General features: G+C 37.5%; 1 protein-coding gene across 1 annotated transcript in view; it reads right to left on the reverse strand.

The window, feature by feature from the left end:
• Window positions 1-10,988: 10,988 nt before the first annotated feature.
• Window positions 10,989-18,020, reverse strand: part of LOC142151181 (A.superbus venom factor 1-like) — a 162,919-nt gene continuing 155,887 nt past the window's right edge. Inside the window, exons 36-40 of the mRNA XM_075206547.1 lie at window positions 16,441-16,530; window positions 14,276-14,359; window positions 13,990-14,073; window positions 12,457-12,592; window positions 10,989-11,851 (exon numbers count right to left, since the gene is read on the reverse strand). Of these exons, the coding sequence (XP_075062648.1) occupies window positions 11,710-11,851; window positions 12,457-12,592; window positions 13,990-14,073; window positions 14,276-14,359; window positions 16,441-16,530 (536 nt within the window). The 3' untranslated portion in view covers window positions 10,989-11,709. The remainder of the gene's footprint in view (window positions 11,852-12,456; window positions 12,593-13,989; window positions 14,074-14,275; window positions 14,360-16,440; window positions 16,531-18,020) is intronic.

Below are 18,020 nucleotides of genomic sequence, written 5' to 3' on the forward strand. Positions count from 1 at the left end.
TTGTTTTTATCTTAAATACTATTGTTTATTTTATGCATATATTTGCATTTTAACCATTTTCCGGCTGGAATGTGTTATATACATATTGTTCTTCAATAAACACTTTATGCATTTTATATCCACCAACGCCCTGAACTTGATATACATATATATTCTAAGCCAGTAGGTCAATGCTCCAAGTAGAAGCATATTACAGGCAAGTAATGATCGTGTCCAATAATAAAGTCTTGTACAGATCCTTAATCGAGAATACCTGGTTGCCGTGGGGACGCTCAAGCAAACTTTGTAAAAACCAACATTTTTGCCCATGACTGTATGAGAGCAAAATATTTAAAAGCAAACAGGGGTGTTTCTAGTGCAAAATTATTGCAAATGTGATTTGCAATAGCAGTAATAAACTGCTATGCTCTGTCAATTATATTTCTATCCTTCATTTTGATAATTAATAGTAATAAAGCTCAAAATATTAGTCACTTATAAAATAGGTCTGAATGACAGTTATAGAGAGAAGATGCGCCTGAGTTATTAAGAAGAGCAAAAAGCAAAAGTAAAATCGAGAATACCTGGTTGCCGTGGGGACGCTCCAGCGTCCTGCTGCCGGGCGGATGTCTCGATTCTGCAGTGGTAAGTGTGCGCATGCTAGTGACGTGGTAACCGCTGAACGAGCAGTTGTAAAGTAAAAGACTCTTACTTCACAACCGCTCGTTCAGCGAAAAATACGGTACTTAAAGAACTAGAACAGGTATTTAGGTTGCAAACAGTAGTATCTGAGTTTTTGTAACAATTTAGAATGTAATGTAATGTAGTCATGAAATCATTTTATGGAACTTGTATAGGTACATTGGTTGTCCATTGAATGGTGAGATTCTAATTATACTGGACATTTAAAGTTTGCATTCACAATTTGTAAGCTTACCCTGTAGCAGTGATTGGACTAAGTTTTAAGGCTTGGAACACACTACAGGCTAGGTACACACTACAGTTTTTCTGCATGACTGATTGGCCCAATATCACAGTAGTGTGTATACTGGACAATGAAAGGCCATCGTTCCAAAGCTCATTAAATCATTGAACGAGATATTCAAACTGAACTGAAAATTTTATTCAACGAATGTCATTCCAATTCTGCAGTGTGTATGCACTCTGCAGAATTGGAACGACAATTTAGCTTGAAGCAGCACTCACAAGTCACTGGAGGTGTCCCGGGGGTCCGCTGTCATATCCCTCTGTATCCTCCTGCAGACTTTTCTGTTATTTCTTTTCCTTACACTTGCTGGCTCCGTCTATCCGGACTTAAAAAGTGCTTGAGAATCCTTGCAGATTCAATCAAGTTACCATTCTGCCCCATAGAATAAAGAAGCCACTTTACTCTCCACTTATAGAAATTACTCTATTGATCTCTTATCCTTGACATTTTGGTCAAGAGAGTACCGTGCAGGGAACGGATCTGGACAACTTGTGTAGAAAATAGTTGCAAGTCACAGCAGTCTCTTTTAATGAGATATAATAAAGACTAGAAAATGTTCTCCCAAGTGTAGTGTCCACAATCGTGCCAGATCCCCAATCTCTTTCCTTTACTATTGCTCAATATAATTGAACTATTTGCTTTCTTTCATAGATGCAGTGACTCAGCAGTCGACGAGTTGAAGTGAGATTCCAAGAGCAAAGTGTTTTATTTTATTTTTACTAATTGAAACGAGTCTACACCATACATTTAATACATATATTCTCCGGGATCATAGAGCAGCATTAATGCCTTATAAATAGAACGTGAAAACTATTTACACGCTACTAATTCCTACATATTTAGAACCATAGCATTAGCATTGAAAATGCATCCCATTAACCATCAAGCCCGAGATTATGACAGAATGGGGTTGTTTAACATGCCACTTTTATGTTATTGCCTTTGCTTTTAGAGTTTACTGTTCCTGCGTATGATTATTTGGCAATCATCTGATTGATTAAATCTACTAAACACTAGATACATGCACATCTTCTAAATGACACAATACATTATGCTCCAATTATTTAATATGTTGAAAAATTATGTATTTAAGGTAATACACAGTAAGGGATTTGTGCATTGTCATACTATGAGCGTTCTCTGAGTGGCTTTCTTGCTATCCACATGTATGGATGACTGGTAATTCTGACATTAATAGTTTCTAGAGAAGGACAGCATTTGGTATCACTGATTATTACTTGGAATAAAACGAAGTGATACTGTGATCTGGTTCCATGCTATGTATGATTTCACTTGCTAAAGCTGCATAGTAAACTTGCAGAGGAGTGACAGTGTACAGTGTATAGAGTCATTAAGTTATGAGGAAAGGTTAGCCAGTTTAGGCATGTTTTCTTTAGAAAAGAGGCGTCTAAGGGGAGATATGATTACTATGTACAAATACATTAAGGGTCAATACAGAGAACTTTCATGGGAACTTTTTACCCCAAGGACCATACACAGGACATGTGGTCACCTCCTAAGGTTAGAGGAGAGGAAATTTCACAACCAGCAAAGGAAGGAATTCTTTACAGTAAGGGCAGTCAAGATATGGAATTCATTGCCAGGGAAGGTTGTGATGGCAGATTCAATAGATATGTTTAAGAAAGGGTTAAACAAATTTTTAGCGGAAAGGTGTATCCAGAGATAGGACTGTTAATTAAAATGAAGGATAGTAGTGGATATAGGGTAAAAATAGGACTGCAATATTGAGTCTGGGGGGATTTTCACAATTAAAACAGATTGGCGGTTGCTTACTCTGGATCAATTTCAGATATAAGTGCAGGATCGCAGGAGATCCAAAATAGGTTGCACTTGATGGACTGGTGTCTTTTTTTCAACCTCATCAACTATGTTACTATGTTACTGACATACAGTAAAGTAAACATACATTGAATATCCTATGACTCTGCTAAGGGGCAGGTTGGGCTGGGGGCAAGTGGGAGCATGCGCCTGCCAGGCCAGTCCCATAGTGGGCTACATTGAGCTGGGTCAATGGGCCACCTGCATTTTTTTTCCCCTTTAAAATAGGGGGCTGATTCGAGTTTTGCTACCTGGGCTAAAATTTGCCAGCCCTCCCCTGTCTTTGCTGCTAATTTCTTGCAGATATGACAATATGAGTATTGCTGAAAAAAGACTATTTGTAAACAAAGATCGATCTCTAAAGTGATCTACTGTCCATTTAACTTTATACAGGTTGAACAATAGCAATAATGCAACAAGAAAAGAGAAGCATAGCAGACATTCTTGGGCATATTGGCCGCAGACTGTCAATCACAGCAGACTGAGTTATTTTGCACTGTGCTAGATGCAAGCAATGCTCATGGACAAGACTGCTGGGAGATGTTGGTAATGTAACCTCAGTACTGGAATACAGCAGAAAACAGCCTGCAGAGAGCAGTGCACGCAGGCATCTGTATGTCTTACCGGCCCAGATTTATGGATGTGGCTATTGAAAATCCATGCACACTGCTTGTGTCTTCCAGCTCAATGCATCATGGAGCAGCGGCAAATTTGAAAAGAGATTTTTGACCAGTGCATATGGTTGGATTTTCACCCATAAACATATCGTTTACACACATTTTGCACTGTGCTGTGCTCTCTCTTTTTACAGAGAGCATACCAGTAAAGGAATAGTTGTACGGCCCGGGTCAGTGACCAGCTTCATTTACCAGTGCATCTACCCACAATTACAGGTCTAATAATTCTACAGTGAGCCCCCTACTGCCCCAAAATGCTATCTAGCCCATAGTGTACCATTTCCTTCTGCTTTTACCAAATCAAAAAACACCACCCCAAAGGCACCCCACCCAAACAATAGCATTATAACAATAAAAACAACAGTTTTAAACATCCTGTACACTAAGTTATGCTTTCCAAAAAAATAAACTAAAACAGTTATCTATTTGCAAAATATGAAGGGAAGATCAACAAGATTTTCAACTTTGAATTAACTCAAATTTGTAAATTTTTTTGCCTGCAGCACCCATAGACAGTTCCCCATTGACATGTCAAATGTCAGGTCCATATCTATGATACTTTTTAATACTTAGCCCCAGGGTCGTCGCAACGCGTTATGTTGGGGAAGCTAAAACTGAGGGGTGCTCCCCTTCACCAGCTATCCCCACTTGTCTTGCGGCACAAAAGAGAAAACAAAAAAGAGAAAAAATACCTGAAAGCAGGACGGCACCCTCCTTTCTGCTCTGGGCTCCGTTCTCACTGAATGTGAGGTGTGACATAATCACGTCCCGTAACTCAGTGAGGAGCGGTGCAAAGAGAACCAATGGGGAAGAATGAGGGGAGCAGCAATGTTGATGAAGGAGGGGACAGCAATGTTGATGTAGAAGGGGCGGAAATTTTGAAGAAGGAGGAGAGCAGCAATGTTAAAGAAAGTGGTGAGCAGCAATATTGAAGAAATAGGGGGACAGCAATTTTGAAGAAGGAGGGGGACCCTAATGCTGAAGAAGGAGGGGGTCAGCAATGTTGAAGATGGAGGGGGCAGCAATGTTGAATAAGTAGGGGGCAGGAATGTTGAAGAAAGAGGAGGACAGCAATGTTGAAGAAGAACGGGGACGCTAATGTTAAAGAAGGAGGGGGACGCTAATGTTGAAGAAGGAGGGGGTCAGCAATGTTGAAGAAGGAGGGGGACAGCAATGTTGAAGAAGGAGGGGGACAGCAATGTTGAAGAAGAACGGGGACGCTAATGTTTAAGAAGGAGGGGGGCGCTAATGTTGAAGAAGGTGGGGGTCAGCAATGTTGAAGAAGGAGGGGGACAGCAATGTTAATGAAGGAGGAAGACAGCAGTGTTGATGAGAAGGGGAGCAGCAGTGTTGATGAGAAAGGGAGCAGCAGTGTGGATGAGAAGGGAGCAGCAATGTTGAAGAAGGAGAGGGACAGCAATGTTGAAGTAGGGGGCAGCAATGCTGAAGAAGGAGGGGGGCAGCAGTGTGGGTGAGAAGAGGGCAGCAGTGTGGGTGAGAAGAGGGCAGCAATGTTAATGATGGAGGGGGGGAGCAATGTTGAAGAAGGAGGGTGACAGCAATGTTGAAGAAGGGGGGGCAGCAGCGTTGATGATAAGGTGGACAGCAATTTTGATGAAGGGGGACAGCAATTTTGATGAAGGGGGACAGACATGTTGATGAAGGAGGGGGCAGCAGTGTGGATGAGAAAGGGGTAGCAGTGGGATGAGGAGAGGGCACAGTGTGATGGAGGAGAGGGCACAGAGTGGTAAGGGTGCATAGTGTGATAAGGGTGCACAGTGTGTTGATGAAGGGGCACAGTGGCATCAAAAGGGGGCACAGTGTGATGGAGGGGGCCAAACCAAACAAATTTTCCAAAAATGTAAAATCTTATTACAAAGAATACATACTTATCATTTATATTATGCATATAGCAATTCAAGTTTCCTGTTTAATGTACTTAATTGTATTACTCTCTTTATTAAAGTATATTACATGATTTGTATTACAAAAAAAAGCATTATTGAATGAACAAATAATTTATAAAAGTGGACGATGCAAATGAGTTTTTTTGCAGTGGGGGGCACTCGACATGCTACCACCGCCCTGCCTAGCCCTCCAACACCATGTTACTCCCTCGCAAAATTAACATGGTACAATGAAATTTGTTATACTCAGCTTTGATATAAGCGCACAAGTGTACTCTTATAATATCTATATGCTTCCGTATAATATCACATGTTTATTAATAATATGTAAGAACTATATGCTTCTGTATATCATCTTATATTTCTTAATAAAGAGAAAATAACTACACACTTCTGTATATTATTTTACAAATCTTATTTTATACGGTTCAAATAGGATATAACTATAAACTCTTATTATCTTCTATTGTTCAATTAATATAAAATAAATATATTATCCTATTTATATTTCACTCTGCTTTATTTTGATCTTTCTTACAAGCTTTTCTCTATTTGTGTCACTCCTGTATTTTACGTCCCTCAAATCTGTCTCTTTTTACAATCCTTTGTCAGTCTCTGTCCACCTATCTCCTGCTGTTTGTTCTGTCCTCTCTGACACCTCTTTCCTTTAGTTCAGCATTATGTGAATATTATTTTACTATAGATGTGTTCCCTTTCTGTCTCACATTCCCTTTGACTCATATCTAATATCTGATATTTTCTATTTTGTGCTCTCTAACAATATTCTACTCATTCAATTTCACCCATGTTCTCTTTATATGTCCTTCAAATTTGTCCTATCTTTCCAGATTCTCTTGTCTCGTTTATCATGTTTTATTTCTTATTTTCAGTCCCTGCAATTCACTCTCTTTTTCAGGCTCTCAATGAACAGCTGAAGCAGCTGAAGCAGCTGAAGCAGCTGAAGCAACTGCAATGGTGCAATGATCCTCCATCCATCAGCCGGCTCCAGCCTCTTCTGACAACGGATGTAGACATCCATCTACATATATCTGGTCACGCCCCTGAAATTCAAGCTATGGGTTGCAATCCCTGCTGTCCAATTGGACAGTAGCTAATTTATCTCAAGGATGATAAGGAATTAGAGGAAAAAAAGAAGTATAATGAGAAAATCAAAAGGAAAATGTTTGATTTATTTTCTACTTTTGCAGTTTACATTGCCACTGAGAGGGCAGCACAGTGGCCTAGTTGTTAGCAGTTCTTCCTCACAGCACTGGGGTAATAAGTTCAATTCCCGACCATGGCCTTATCTGTGTGGAGTTTGTATGTTCTCCCTGTGTTTGCGTGGGTTTACTCCAGGTGCTACGGTTTCCTCCCACATTCCAAAAACATATTGGTAGGTTAATTGGCTGCTATCAAAATTGACCCTAGTCTGTCTCTGTGTGTATGTTAGAGAATTTAGACTGTAAGCTCCAATGGGGCAAGGACTCATGTGAATGAGTTCTCTGTACAGCGCTGCGGAATTAGTGGCGCTATATAAATAACTGATGATGATGAATGATTTGAACAATATTCTAGATAGTAACAGTGACCGTTAAGTAAATGAAGTACATGCATGTTAAAATGTGGTCATTTGATTATTTAGATATAAACATAGTTAGTGGCAAGAAACTAAGGTAATAAACTGGAAACATGTATCTAATACCCAACTGGTAAAGTCTAAAATAGATTTAAAAGTTTGCCCTAATTAATGGGTAAAATAACAGAAGAATTTAGAGCTAATAAAATCTTAGCTACAAAATAGAATGTTTCTCAAGAGAATCTGACACAATAAAAATGTTGGTATAAGGAGACCAGGCCAGTAGAGTGGAGTTAGGAGGAAGACTGGCAGCCTTTGATGAACAGGTAGGTTTTTAAGGAATGAGTGAAGCATTGGGGTCATTGGGTAATCACAGAGTGCATTTGAGTTGCCTGATATTGGTGGAGCCAAGAGGGCAGAAAACAGTGTGAAAAGAGATGAGGTTGGAAATGTGCAATACAAAGATGTTATCAGGAATGGGCGCTAATGAGTCCCAAAGCTGCCCGAGATATATAGGAAAGTCCACCTACTTTCACCAATATAACTAAATAAATACAATATTATACCTCACAGCGCTAAGCGGAAGGAGACACATATGGATTTGTCAGTACCAAGGTCACATTGAATACTATAAAAAACAAACAAAATACATAGCAAAATACTGTCCCAACAATTGGATATATAATATAGACTATATGTCTACGCTATGAGTTACGCTATGAATATTTTGTTTTGACCTTATATTCATCGGTGGAGTATTTCTGGCAGAAAAAGAATGTTTCCAAACATCAAAGACAAACTGATATGCTGTGATCAAGAATCATTTCTGTAAGCAGATTCCCTGCGGGACCCCTTCACGGGGTATTTAATAGCAGTTGGCCACACCATTTATCACACACTTGGAGAAGGGAATACCCCTGGGACATATAGTCTATATTATATATCCATTGTTGGGACAGTATTACGCTATGTATTTTGTTTGTTTTTTACAGTATTCAATGTGACCTTGGTACTGACAAATCCATATGTGTTTCCTTCCGCTTAGCGCTGTAAGGTATAATATTGTATTTATTTAGAGGTTGGAAATGTAGCTTGTAGAGGAGAGGCTGAAGACTTTATAGTTGGGAGTGAAGAGTTTGAATTGGAAATGGTAAGGAAGTTAGTGTAGGGATTGGTAAAAGCAGAGTGGTGAGAGAGGAAAATCTGTCTTACCATTTAGTTGAGGCTGATTTAAGTGGGGTGAGGAGGGTGATAGGGGGGCCAGACAAAGGATTACTATTAGTCAGAAAAGAGTTTAGATTTCTTGTTTCAAACATTTGTCGTTCAAATTATGCAGATTGTATCTTTGTCTTAACTTGGTTGGGAAAATGTATTTCAAGGGTATAAACTAAAGTGTTCAACTATACATTTTAGACATGAGTGTCTGCATAGGTATGAGAAACTAATTAAAATATTCTTGCTAATGTTAGGATCTGCCTTGTATCTTTGTGTGCATATTACCCTGTGTTATGATCTGCCCTGTTTTCCTGTGGGCATATTACCCTGTAGTACCTGTGATCCTCCAGAGGTGCTGCTGTTCGGCCTTTCCTACTATCAGGGGTTAACTAGCACTGCTAGCTAATCATCCACACCTGACTGGGTTCTATATATGCCTGCCTATTCCAGAATCCTTTGCTGGTCATTGAAGTTCGTATGCCTGCCTATGTTTCTTTGTTCCTGGATTACCTACATGTTTCTGGCTGCTACTGCGAACTGGCTTCAGTTAAATTATTTCCTGTGTTTCATTATTGTTTACCTGTTGTTTGGCAATATCTGGAAGTCCATCATTTCATCAGCCTGAAATGGTTTCTGTTTATTTGCTTTCACTGGACTATGCTCTTTCTGCAATAAACAGTTTATATCACGTGTCTGGCTCTATGGCTGTAATTACGGAATTCATTTTGAACAGAACCATAACAATTAATCATAATATTTTTTTACTTGTTTTCTACTAAGAGGGAAACCAGATAATGATCAATAAGTAATATAGCAATATAGTAAGACATGCAATATGGAAAACTTAATATATTTTTTTGTCTGTGCCTAAGTTGTAACATATGACTTTTCAATGAACCAATTGGGTGTTTTCGGACTGTCAGCAAAGTAAGCTAGGCCAGCTCATTGAACAGAAATTACAGTGAACGGCTGAATTTAAATGGAGGTGAATGTGCCATATTTGATACATTGGAAATGAGTGGTGTTTTGGGGGTATAAGGCACTCACTTTAAATAATATTAACCCTACACTAATTAAAAAATATTAACACATGAAGCACCAGCCGCTGTTAGACTTTAAACGCAAACACAGCTGTTTATGTGATCCCACTTTCTAAACTATCCTTGCACTAATATCCCTTACTTTTTGAGGAGAGGATAATAGTACATGGCTTAATGTGATGGAGTTGGGTATTCAGGGTGGAAATACACTGATACATGACTTTCTGAAAACACTTTTCACAATTTCCGCTGCTTAATGACATCCCCAGTTTATGCACTGCACAAGAAGCTTTGTTAAACTCACTGAAAACAGTAAAAGGGCCATTTGCAAAAGTAAAAATTGCATTTGTAATAGAACTTTAGAACAATTTCATATCTAATCACAAAGGGCCTGATTCAGTAAGGAACTTAAGTTAAGAAGTTTCTTATTTAAGTCTCCTGGACAAAACCATATTACAATGCAAGGGGTGAAAATTAGTTTTCTGTTTTGCACATAAATTAAAAACTGACTGTTTTTCCATGTATCGCACAAATACTTGCTAGCTTATTTGTACACTGAAATTTAAAGTTGATATTTGCGTGCTACATGAAAAAACAGTCAGTATTTAACTTATGTGCAAAACAGAATACTAATTTTCACCCCTTGCATTGTAACATGGATTTGTCCAGGAGAATTAAATAAAAAACTTCTTAATATAAGTTCCTTAATGAATAGGCCCAAAATCTTCAAATAGTTGGTTGCAATTTTCCTGATAGTATTGTACCAATAATTCAAAGTTCAAAGTAAAAAATTGCACACAGATCACGTTTAATAACTCTGCAGCCATTTATAGGGACAGAGCAAGAGTTAGTAGGTCCCAAGACAGATTGTTCTACCTGCACTTGACTATGTTGTACTCTGAAAAGGAAGCATGTAAAATAATGCACCGCACCACATCTCAAGCTAAAGGCACATAAAATTGCAAATGTGTACGGTCCAATTTTAATGAATGTACTTTAGTTTTAGTTCTATTTGCGTCAATTGCATTAAAAAAACAATATATGGGTATAAGGCCTAATTAATTCTACCATAATTAAGTGACATAAATATATGCTACTTTTCTATAAAAATACATCTTATATTTGGTGAGTAGTCATGTCACCACTTATATTTTTATACTTATAGAGTAGTTATGTCCTGTGACATCATCATCATTATTATTTGATATTGCCTCCTTTTGGATAAATGCTTTACATAAGATACATATGAGGGGGATTTATTGTAAATAGGATTTATATATTTATATGGACATCTATTGTTATTTGTATAATTTATTTTTAGCATTGTTTTTAGACTTGTATCCTGTTGTAGATTACGCAGTATAAATACACTAGAGTTATAAAGTATGCACTACCAAAAGCAACAAACAAGAATGAGTATCAATATAGAGCCCAAATATTAGTCCAAAAAATAAATGATTGCTTGCTCAATTCGAGAACCATGATTCCAGCTGCCCGGTCACATAGAGCCAGATGACAATGGCACACAATTGGGTATGATTCAGAATCAAAGAGAAGGAATGGGCTCTAGGAGAAAATATTTTAAAAAACCCACCACAGCTCAGATACATGCTTTATAAATATAATTAGTAAATATAAATATATGCACTTACAATATTGCCTTTTACTACAAGCTTTGGGCACTTAGACAGTGCCCTGGCCTCTTTAATCTTGTATCCCTCTGACCTGGATAGAGGTTGGATGGAGAGAAAACACCCGACCAGCAGATCAAGTGGGAATTATTTATTGTAAATTAAAATGACAAAATCCCTTGCATTTACAATAAAAACTCTCAATCAGAGCGGTGGGTACAATTTTGCGGGAGTAACAGAAGTAAAAGAACTGTCTAGAATAAGCTAAACTCCTCTGGAATTTCCTGGTATTATGTAGATACATCAAAAAATATCCAGCTATATTAGGTACAGGATACACACTAACTCAAACCTCTAGTATCTGTAAACGTACTCATCTTGTGTAACTCAGTAATAACCTAAAATATTCTGTAGGTAATTGTTGGAGCTGAAAATAAAAGTTATACAAGATTATGAGGTTATGCATTTCAAATATAAAAGTGTGAATCCCCATAACTAACCTAATGAAATTGAAAGCAACTAGGATATTCATAAAGTACTTATTAATGACAGCAAGATTGTAAAGTGGAGGAAAGTAAAGGACTAAGAAATTAAAACAATAGAAAACAATAGAAATAATAGATGTCTGAGCTATATTGCTTAATTATATTCTTAACACATAAACAAATCAAATAGATCTATGTAATGAATGTGTCTAATAAATATATATCACCCTGGAGCTCTCCATTTACTTGCCTATACTTTGTATACAGAAGAATACAGTTGATGTACCAGGAAAAGAGGGATAACACATTCTTTAATGTTATATAAAATCAATAACAACATTTACAGAATGGATTATTATAAAATAAGGCGTTTTAAATGCGACACCCAAAAATTTCCATCTCTTCTAAGAACTGGAATAATTCCTCACAGAGCTGCTCATACTGAGGACTCCGACACTCTGAGTTGTTTGGCCACATCTCAATCCATGTGTCCTTGGTAATTAGGTAAGAAAACCTGCAGGAAGAGAGATGATCATAATGTCAGCTAAAACAAACATCATCACTGCGGACACATCAAAAAAGCAAATAACGAAAAAGTATATCGATTATTCCTAAAAAATCATATTATCTTCTGTTCATGAAGTTTCCTGATATATATTGTCTTCTGTGTTTTTAAACTAGCAGACAAGACACAGCTGGTTAAACGTTGGATCTGAAGGTACTTAAAGAAAAACTCTATCTATTTTTGTTTAAATAAACCTATAACTGGTATAACACCATAATTATGGTTGATCAACATAAAAAACAACAACAATAGACTTGCCTCTTAACTATTGCACATAATACTGCTTGAGAGCTACAAAATTATTACATCTGCTTTCTTTTATATTTACTTAAGACCCCCATTAGTCACCTTAAAGAACTGTAAGACACCCCCATATCCCTCGATTCCATCAGTCGGTGGAGGAGGATGGAGGAATTGCAAAGTAGCACACACTTAAACTATCATTCCCAAATATTCCCCCGAAAAGGTAAATTATTAGTCAAAATCATCATCTATTTTATTATACAGCAGATTCTACAGCTAATTCACCTTAATGTTTGTTTATTGTCACTTACTCAGATCCCATGTTCCACAGATCTTTAGACACACCACTGATCAGGTAATCTCGGCCTATCTGTAACTGCAAGGCTTTCTGACATTTTACATGACTGATAAAATTGCGTTTCTTATTCGGAAAAGCTATATCTGTACCTAGGTATGGAAAATATATTAACATGATTTCTCAGAAAATTTTAATTTTTTGTTTTTTACACGGAAACATTATTGAAATAGGTACATTACATAACACAGGAGATACAGTGGCACATGTAGTAATATTAGGTGCATGGAAAGATGGCCATTTGCATTTGTTTAATGTGAGAATGTTGCTTATTTAATTAAAACAACTCTTGTTAGATGAAATTCTCAAATCCCTTCAACAGTTTTCCATCCATGACATTTTTTTTACTTCTTAAGTTATATCGCAACCTACAAAGTACCTTTGTAGTCACGAGACCCCTCCCCATAGGACTATTTCCCCCACCTCTTCCCTTCATGTTGATACAGAGAGAAGATCTTGAGCAGCACTGGATGGGGTACATAATTCTGACTGTAGGGGTCCCTAATGTGGTAGGCTTACGTCTACTATTTAAACATGTGCTTTTGCAATATGATTGTTGTTAATAATCCATCTCTCACCACAACATTTAATATAAAGTTGAATTACCACTTACCTAATAGAATTTACCAATATCCCCCCACCCCAACCCATCTGGGGCCTGTTTCATTAAGGATCTTAACTTGAGAAACTTCTTATTTCAGTCTCCTGGACAAAACCATGTTACAATGTAAGGGGTGCAAATTAGTATTTTGTTTTGCACATAAGTTAAATGCTGACTGTTTTTTCATGTAGCACACAAATATCAACCTTAAATTTCAGTGTACAAATAAGCTATCAAGTATTTGTGTGCTACATGAAAAAACAGTCAATATTTAACTTATGTGCAAAACAGAATACTAATTTGCACCCCTTGCATTGTAACATGGTTTTGTCCAGGAGACTGAAATAAGAAGTTTCTCAAGTTAAGATCCTTAATGAATCAGTCCCCTGGAGCCTTGGGTGAAATAGTTGCATGTAGCAGCCCTAAATTCCTCTTAAACTCTCGCCAGAATCCAGGGGAAAAGGTGTGAGATGGAGGAACAATCAAAAGCTGCAAGAGATAGTTCCTCCATCTCACACACTTTGTCTGCCAGCATTTAAAAGAAGTGAAATAAATAAGTTTGCTTATCCTGTATTAGAGAACCGGCAGTGTCCTGGGAGAAACGGTTGCATATAGCAGCCCCGAGTCTCCAGTAAGGGAGAGGGGTATGGAAAACCTTTTATGTGGGTGGTAGTGTACCATTAATATGGATCTATGGATCTTATGACGCTTTCATGTTAAAATTGACATATGTCATCTTCAGACAAGTACATATATTATAATTACCATGTAAATAATTAGATTAGTTCACTCTGCAAGGTGTGAGATACATTTAGACCATAGCCTTTTGGAACAACTTGCAAAGACAGCATAGGAGACATGCAATGAATTAGGAATAATATGTTTTACCTTCTTTAATGACATTTTGAATTGTCATCACATAGGTGTCATAGTTGTCACTGTGCTTAATGGCAGTGAGCGTCACCTTGAAGACTGTAATTGAAAAACCAAATCGTTGAAATGATATTACTACTTTTATACACTGCAATTAAGGGGGAGGGGGGATAGTTTAACACTAATGGCCGGGTGAATAATTGTCTAATGAACATTAAGAGGGCTAAAGATTTAATGTTTGCAGTCATTTTCTACATTCTTAAGGATTAAGGATAAGATAATGATATTTTAATGATCTCACCATAGTCCACATCAACGCCACATGCTTTTTCAATTCGTGCATGAACATCAAAACCCTGTAATTGTTGCTGCAGGAAACAACTTTCTGCAAAATGAAAGGAAAAAGTCAATGACATCAGCCATCGTATAAATTTTAGTGTGAATACTCATTCATAATAAAAATGGGACTTCTTAATGCTCCACAAACCTATTTGTAGTGAGCAGAGAAGACTTACAGTTATAAGGATTAACCAATACCATAATTGTGGGAATAAGGTCTAATCATAACTGCTGTTTAAATATGTTATTTCAAATGAATCCATTGATAAATTGAGTTAGCAAGGTGCAAAATGTGATGTCAGAGGGTCTGGTGTGTGTTTACCTTGTGCTGCTAACCACCCCTATGTTAAAAGATAACAGCAACACTTTCAGGGAAAGCTGAGCAGCTTCAAAGACCCCTGGGGTGTCCGGCATCCTGACATAGGAGAGTTTTTTGATACAGAGAGAGACTTTAAGAAGCCGTTCACAGCTTCAGACCCTTGTAAACAAAGACAACATATGAAGGCTCTCTATACAGCTATATAGAAATATGAACTTCAAAGAATATGCCTTCATATTTCATATTTTGCGAAATCCGTGTGCAACTCCATACTGAGGGACAGAAACCACACCAGGCTTCTGAATTACAGGTACTAGCAATACCAGGTAACAGCTATAGTCACATGTCTTTGGGAAAGGTATGTCATATTGTTATAATTCCAATGGGACATTATGACTGGATTATTGACGGGCGAGTTATGTTTCTGGGTTATATTTGAGAAAAGTTAAAACTGGTCAAAACTTAAGAATAGTTTTGAACAAACCCTAGGTGACACCCAAGGGACATTACAGCCCCCACATTAGCATCCACAATGCCCCGTGAATGCCGTCCCAATTGATTTTACCTGTTCTGTGAAGGGACAAACAGTCTTTTGGGAAATTAATCATCATTGATAAGCTATCCATCTTCAAGCCAATTTCCCTTGGCGCAGATTATACTAACCTCTCTGTAAGTTATACTCTGAATTTTTCTCCTTTATCTTGCCTCTTTTGCAACTGTTTATCTGTATGTCAATTGTTTATTAACTGTTTTTTTTTATATATAACCTGTAAGCATTGTTATTTTTGTATATTAAATCTAACATTTAATTACTGATGTCCCTATTGCTCTAAACAAATTCACTGCCTGTCTTGAAGAGATAGATTGCTTGACCATGATAAACCTTTAAATGTTGAGGAGTGAATTGTGAATACATCTGTATACCAAGCCGAGTGTGTGCCTGCCTGTACATTTGTGTCATAGAGCCTTGAGGGGTTAAATGTTAACCCTTTGATTGCTGGTGTGTGCCTTGGTAACTGTGTGTAACAAGGAGTGCTCATTGTGTGCCCGTGTGGGGTAGTATATTGGGGTCCTATTGTCCTTATTCAATAGGTGGTGGTAAACCAAAGTGGGTGTAGTTGTGTGAGCACTGTCCGTGGGCGACTCAGCAAATCTGTAACCTGTGCTATAGGTGAGTAAACACTTCCAAGTAACAAGTGCGCGGACTGATGGTTGTGACTGGTAAAGGCCATTAAGAGAGGTTTCCTGACAAAATAGAGGCGATGTATTGTTGGACTGGGTGAATATATGATCAGATATTAAATCGGGGAGTAGCTAGAGGGGACTATTCGTGACACTATTGTTACTTTTGCTTTTGACCGACTCTATCTTTTATGTGCATTCCCAGAAATACAATAGCGGCGTGGCACGGCAAGGAGTAAATGGTACGATTGGCAAATAATGTGATTATTTATAGTTGTGGTTTACCCCTATGTGTCTGGAAATTGATCTGTCCTCAATGAACCAAATGAATAATATACTTTATAATGCACCACCCATTTATTGTAAATTATAAGAGTAGTAGAAAGCACTGAGATGGTCCGTGACTACAACAAGGCATAAGGCCAAAGGCTGAGTGCTTTTTAGTAACAATAAAATATTTGCTTTCAGAATTACATGTTTTTCTGTGCTATTTCCAATATTATTATATTAAAATGTAGAGTGCTTTTCTTGTGTAGCATAGATTTAATTGAATCATAAACACTTATACATCAATTTTAGATATTACAGTTATATGCCCATAACCATGTTTTTACTTTCTATATTACCCTCAACACATTGGCAATCCCCTCCCTGGCAGATCGTTTCCAGAAGCTTACTGCCCTCTTCCACATGGTAGAGTTTAGTACAGCGGTTTTCTGCCAAGAGAAAAAAAAAATATTTAAACTTTACTAATCATCATCTGTAAACACCTCTTGAATGTAAAGGAGTGCATTCTCGTCAGCTGATCTTCATTAAGTTTACAACAAAGTTTCAAGACTCAAGTGGACACATATCCAGCCATCTCACAGGAATGGTAATTATAACCACATTATATTGAAGTCCTTTTTTTCTCCTAGATCAGTTGTTCACTCTGAATCAATTTACTACATATTTGAGCTCCACTATACTCTATATTGCACCCTGGTGTCAACTCAAATGCACTGCATGCCAATGAGACTACTGATCGCTTCTAAGGGTCTCTGAAAACTTTATGCAAGCTGACCTGCTGCATTTATTGTAGGGGACTTAGATCTATAACTTGCCTATTAACCTATATTTCAGTGCCTTTCATCCAAGCGAATTAAGTTTATCTTTTAAGTTTTACCAATGTAAAGTTGGAAGTATATCCTTAATTAGCATAATTCCCTGAATTGTTTTACATTTCTGCGTTTTATATACTGTAATACGTTTGTTAGTATTTTTATGTCTTGGGAATGTGGTATATTTTTATTGGCGGTAATCTCTTTTCTATCCTCTCACTGTCTGCACCTCTTTTATTATTTTATATATTTAAGCTGGTTACTTCAAGACCTGGGGCCTGATTAATTAAGGATCTTAACTTGAGAATCTTCTTTTCATGTAGCACACAAATATCAACTTTACATTTCAGTGTACAAATAAGCTATCAAGTATGTGTGTGCTACATGAAAAAACAGTCAGTATTTAACTTATGTGCAAAACAGGATACTAATTTGCACCCCTTTCATTGTAACATGGTTTTGTCCAGGAGACTGAAATAAGAAGTTTCTCAAGCTAAGATCCTTAATAAATCAGGCCCCTGGTTATACAAACTTGAGATAAACCTCTGTGATGATTATGGAAGTAGGATAATCTCATCATATCGCGGCATAACAAGTCATTTGAAATCTGCTGAAAAGAGGACTAAAAATGAAAGAAACTGACTGGCATTGGCCAGAAGGAGTTTAAATAGCAGACTCACAAAGCAAGCAACTATCTCTGAAGAATTCACAGAACACCAGTGGAGAAATGCGTTAGTTTGTAAAAGGATATCTGTGATCAAAGGACCTGAACCTGATTGTGTTTACTGGAAGGATTGATTAAAAAAAGAAGTCTATAATTCCACTTGAACTGCACCTTACTATTTCTATATTTGTCTACGCCAAATCCTGATTTTTGTAAGATTACTGCGGTGAGCGAGAGAGTTTCATTTCAGACGATAGACTCATTATGCAGTTCTAGTAGGCGGAGTCATCAACTGCCAGCTGGGCTCCATGAGTCAAGGCCGTAACTAGGGCTGTGCAATAGGGGTGACCGCCCAGGGCGCAATGCTGAAGGGGGGCGCAATTTAGTAATGTTTTAGGTTAATTTGGTTAAAATTGAGCGCTAGGAGGGCGGCATTTGTCTT

The sequence above is a fragment of the Mixophyes fleayi genome, chromosome 4 (genome assembly GCF_038048845.1).
Source record: "Mixophyes fleayi isolate aMixFle1 chromosome 4, aMixFle1.hap1, whole genome shotgun sequence".
NCBI lineage: Eukaryota > Metazoa > Chordata > Amphibia > Anura > Limnodynastidae > Mixophyes > Mixophyes fleayi.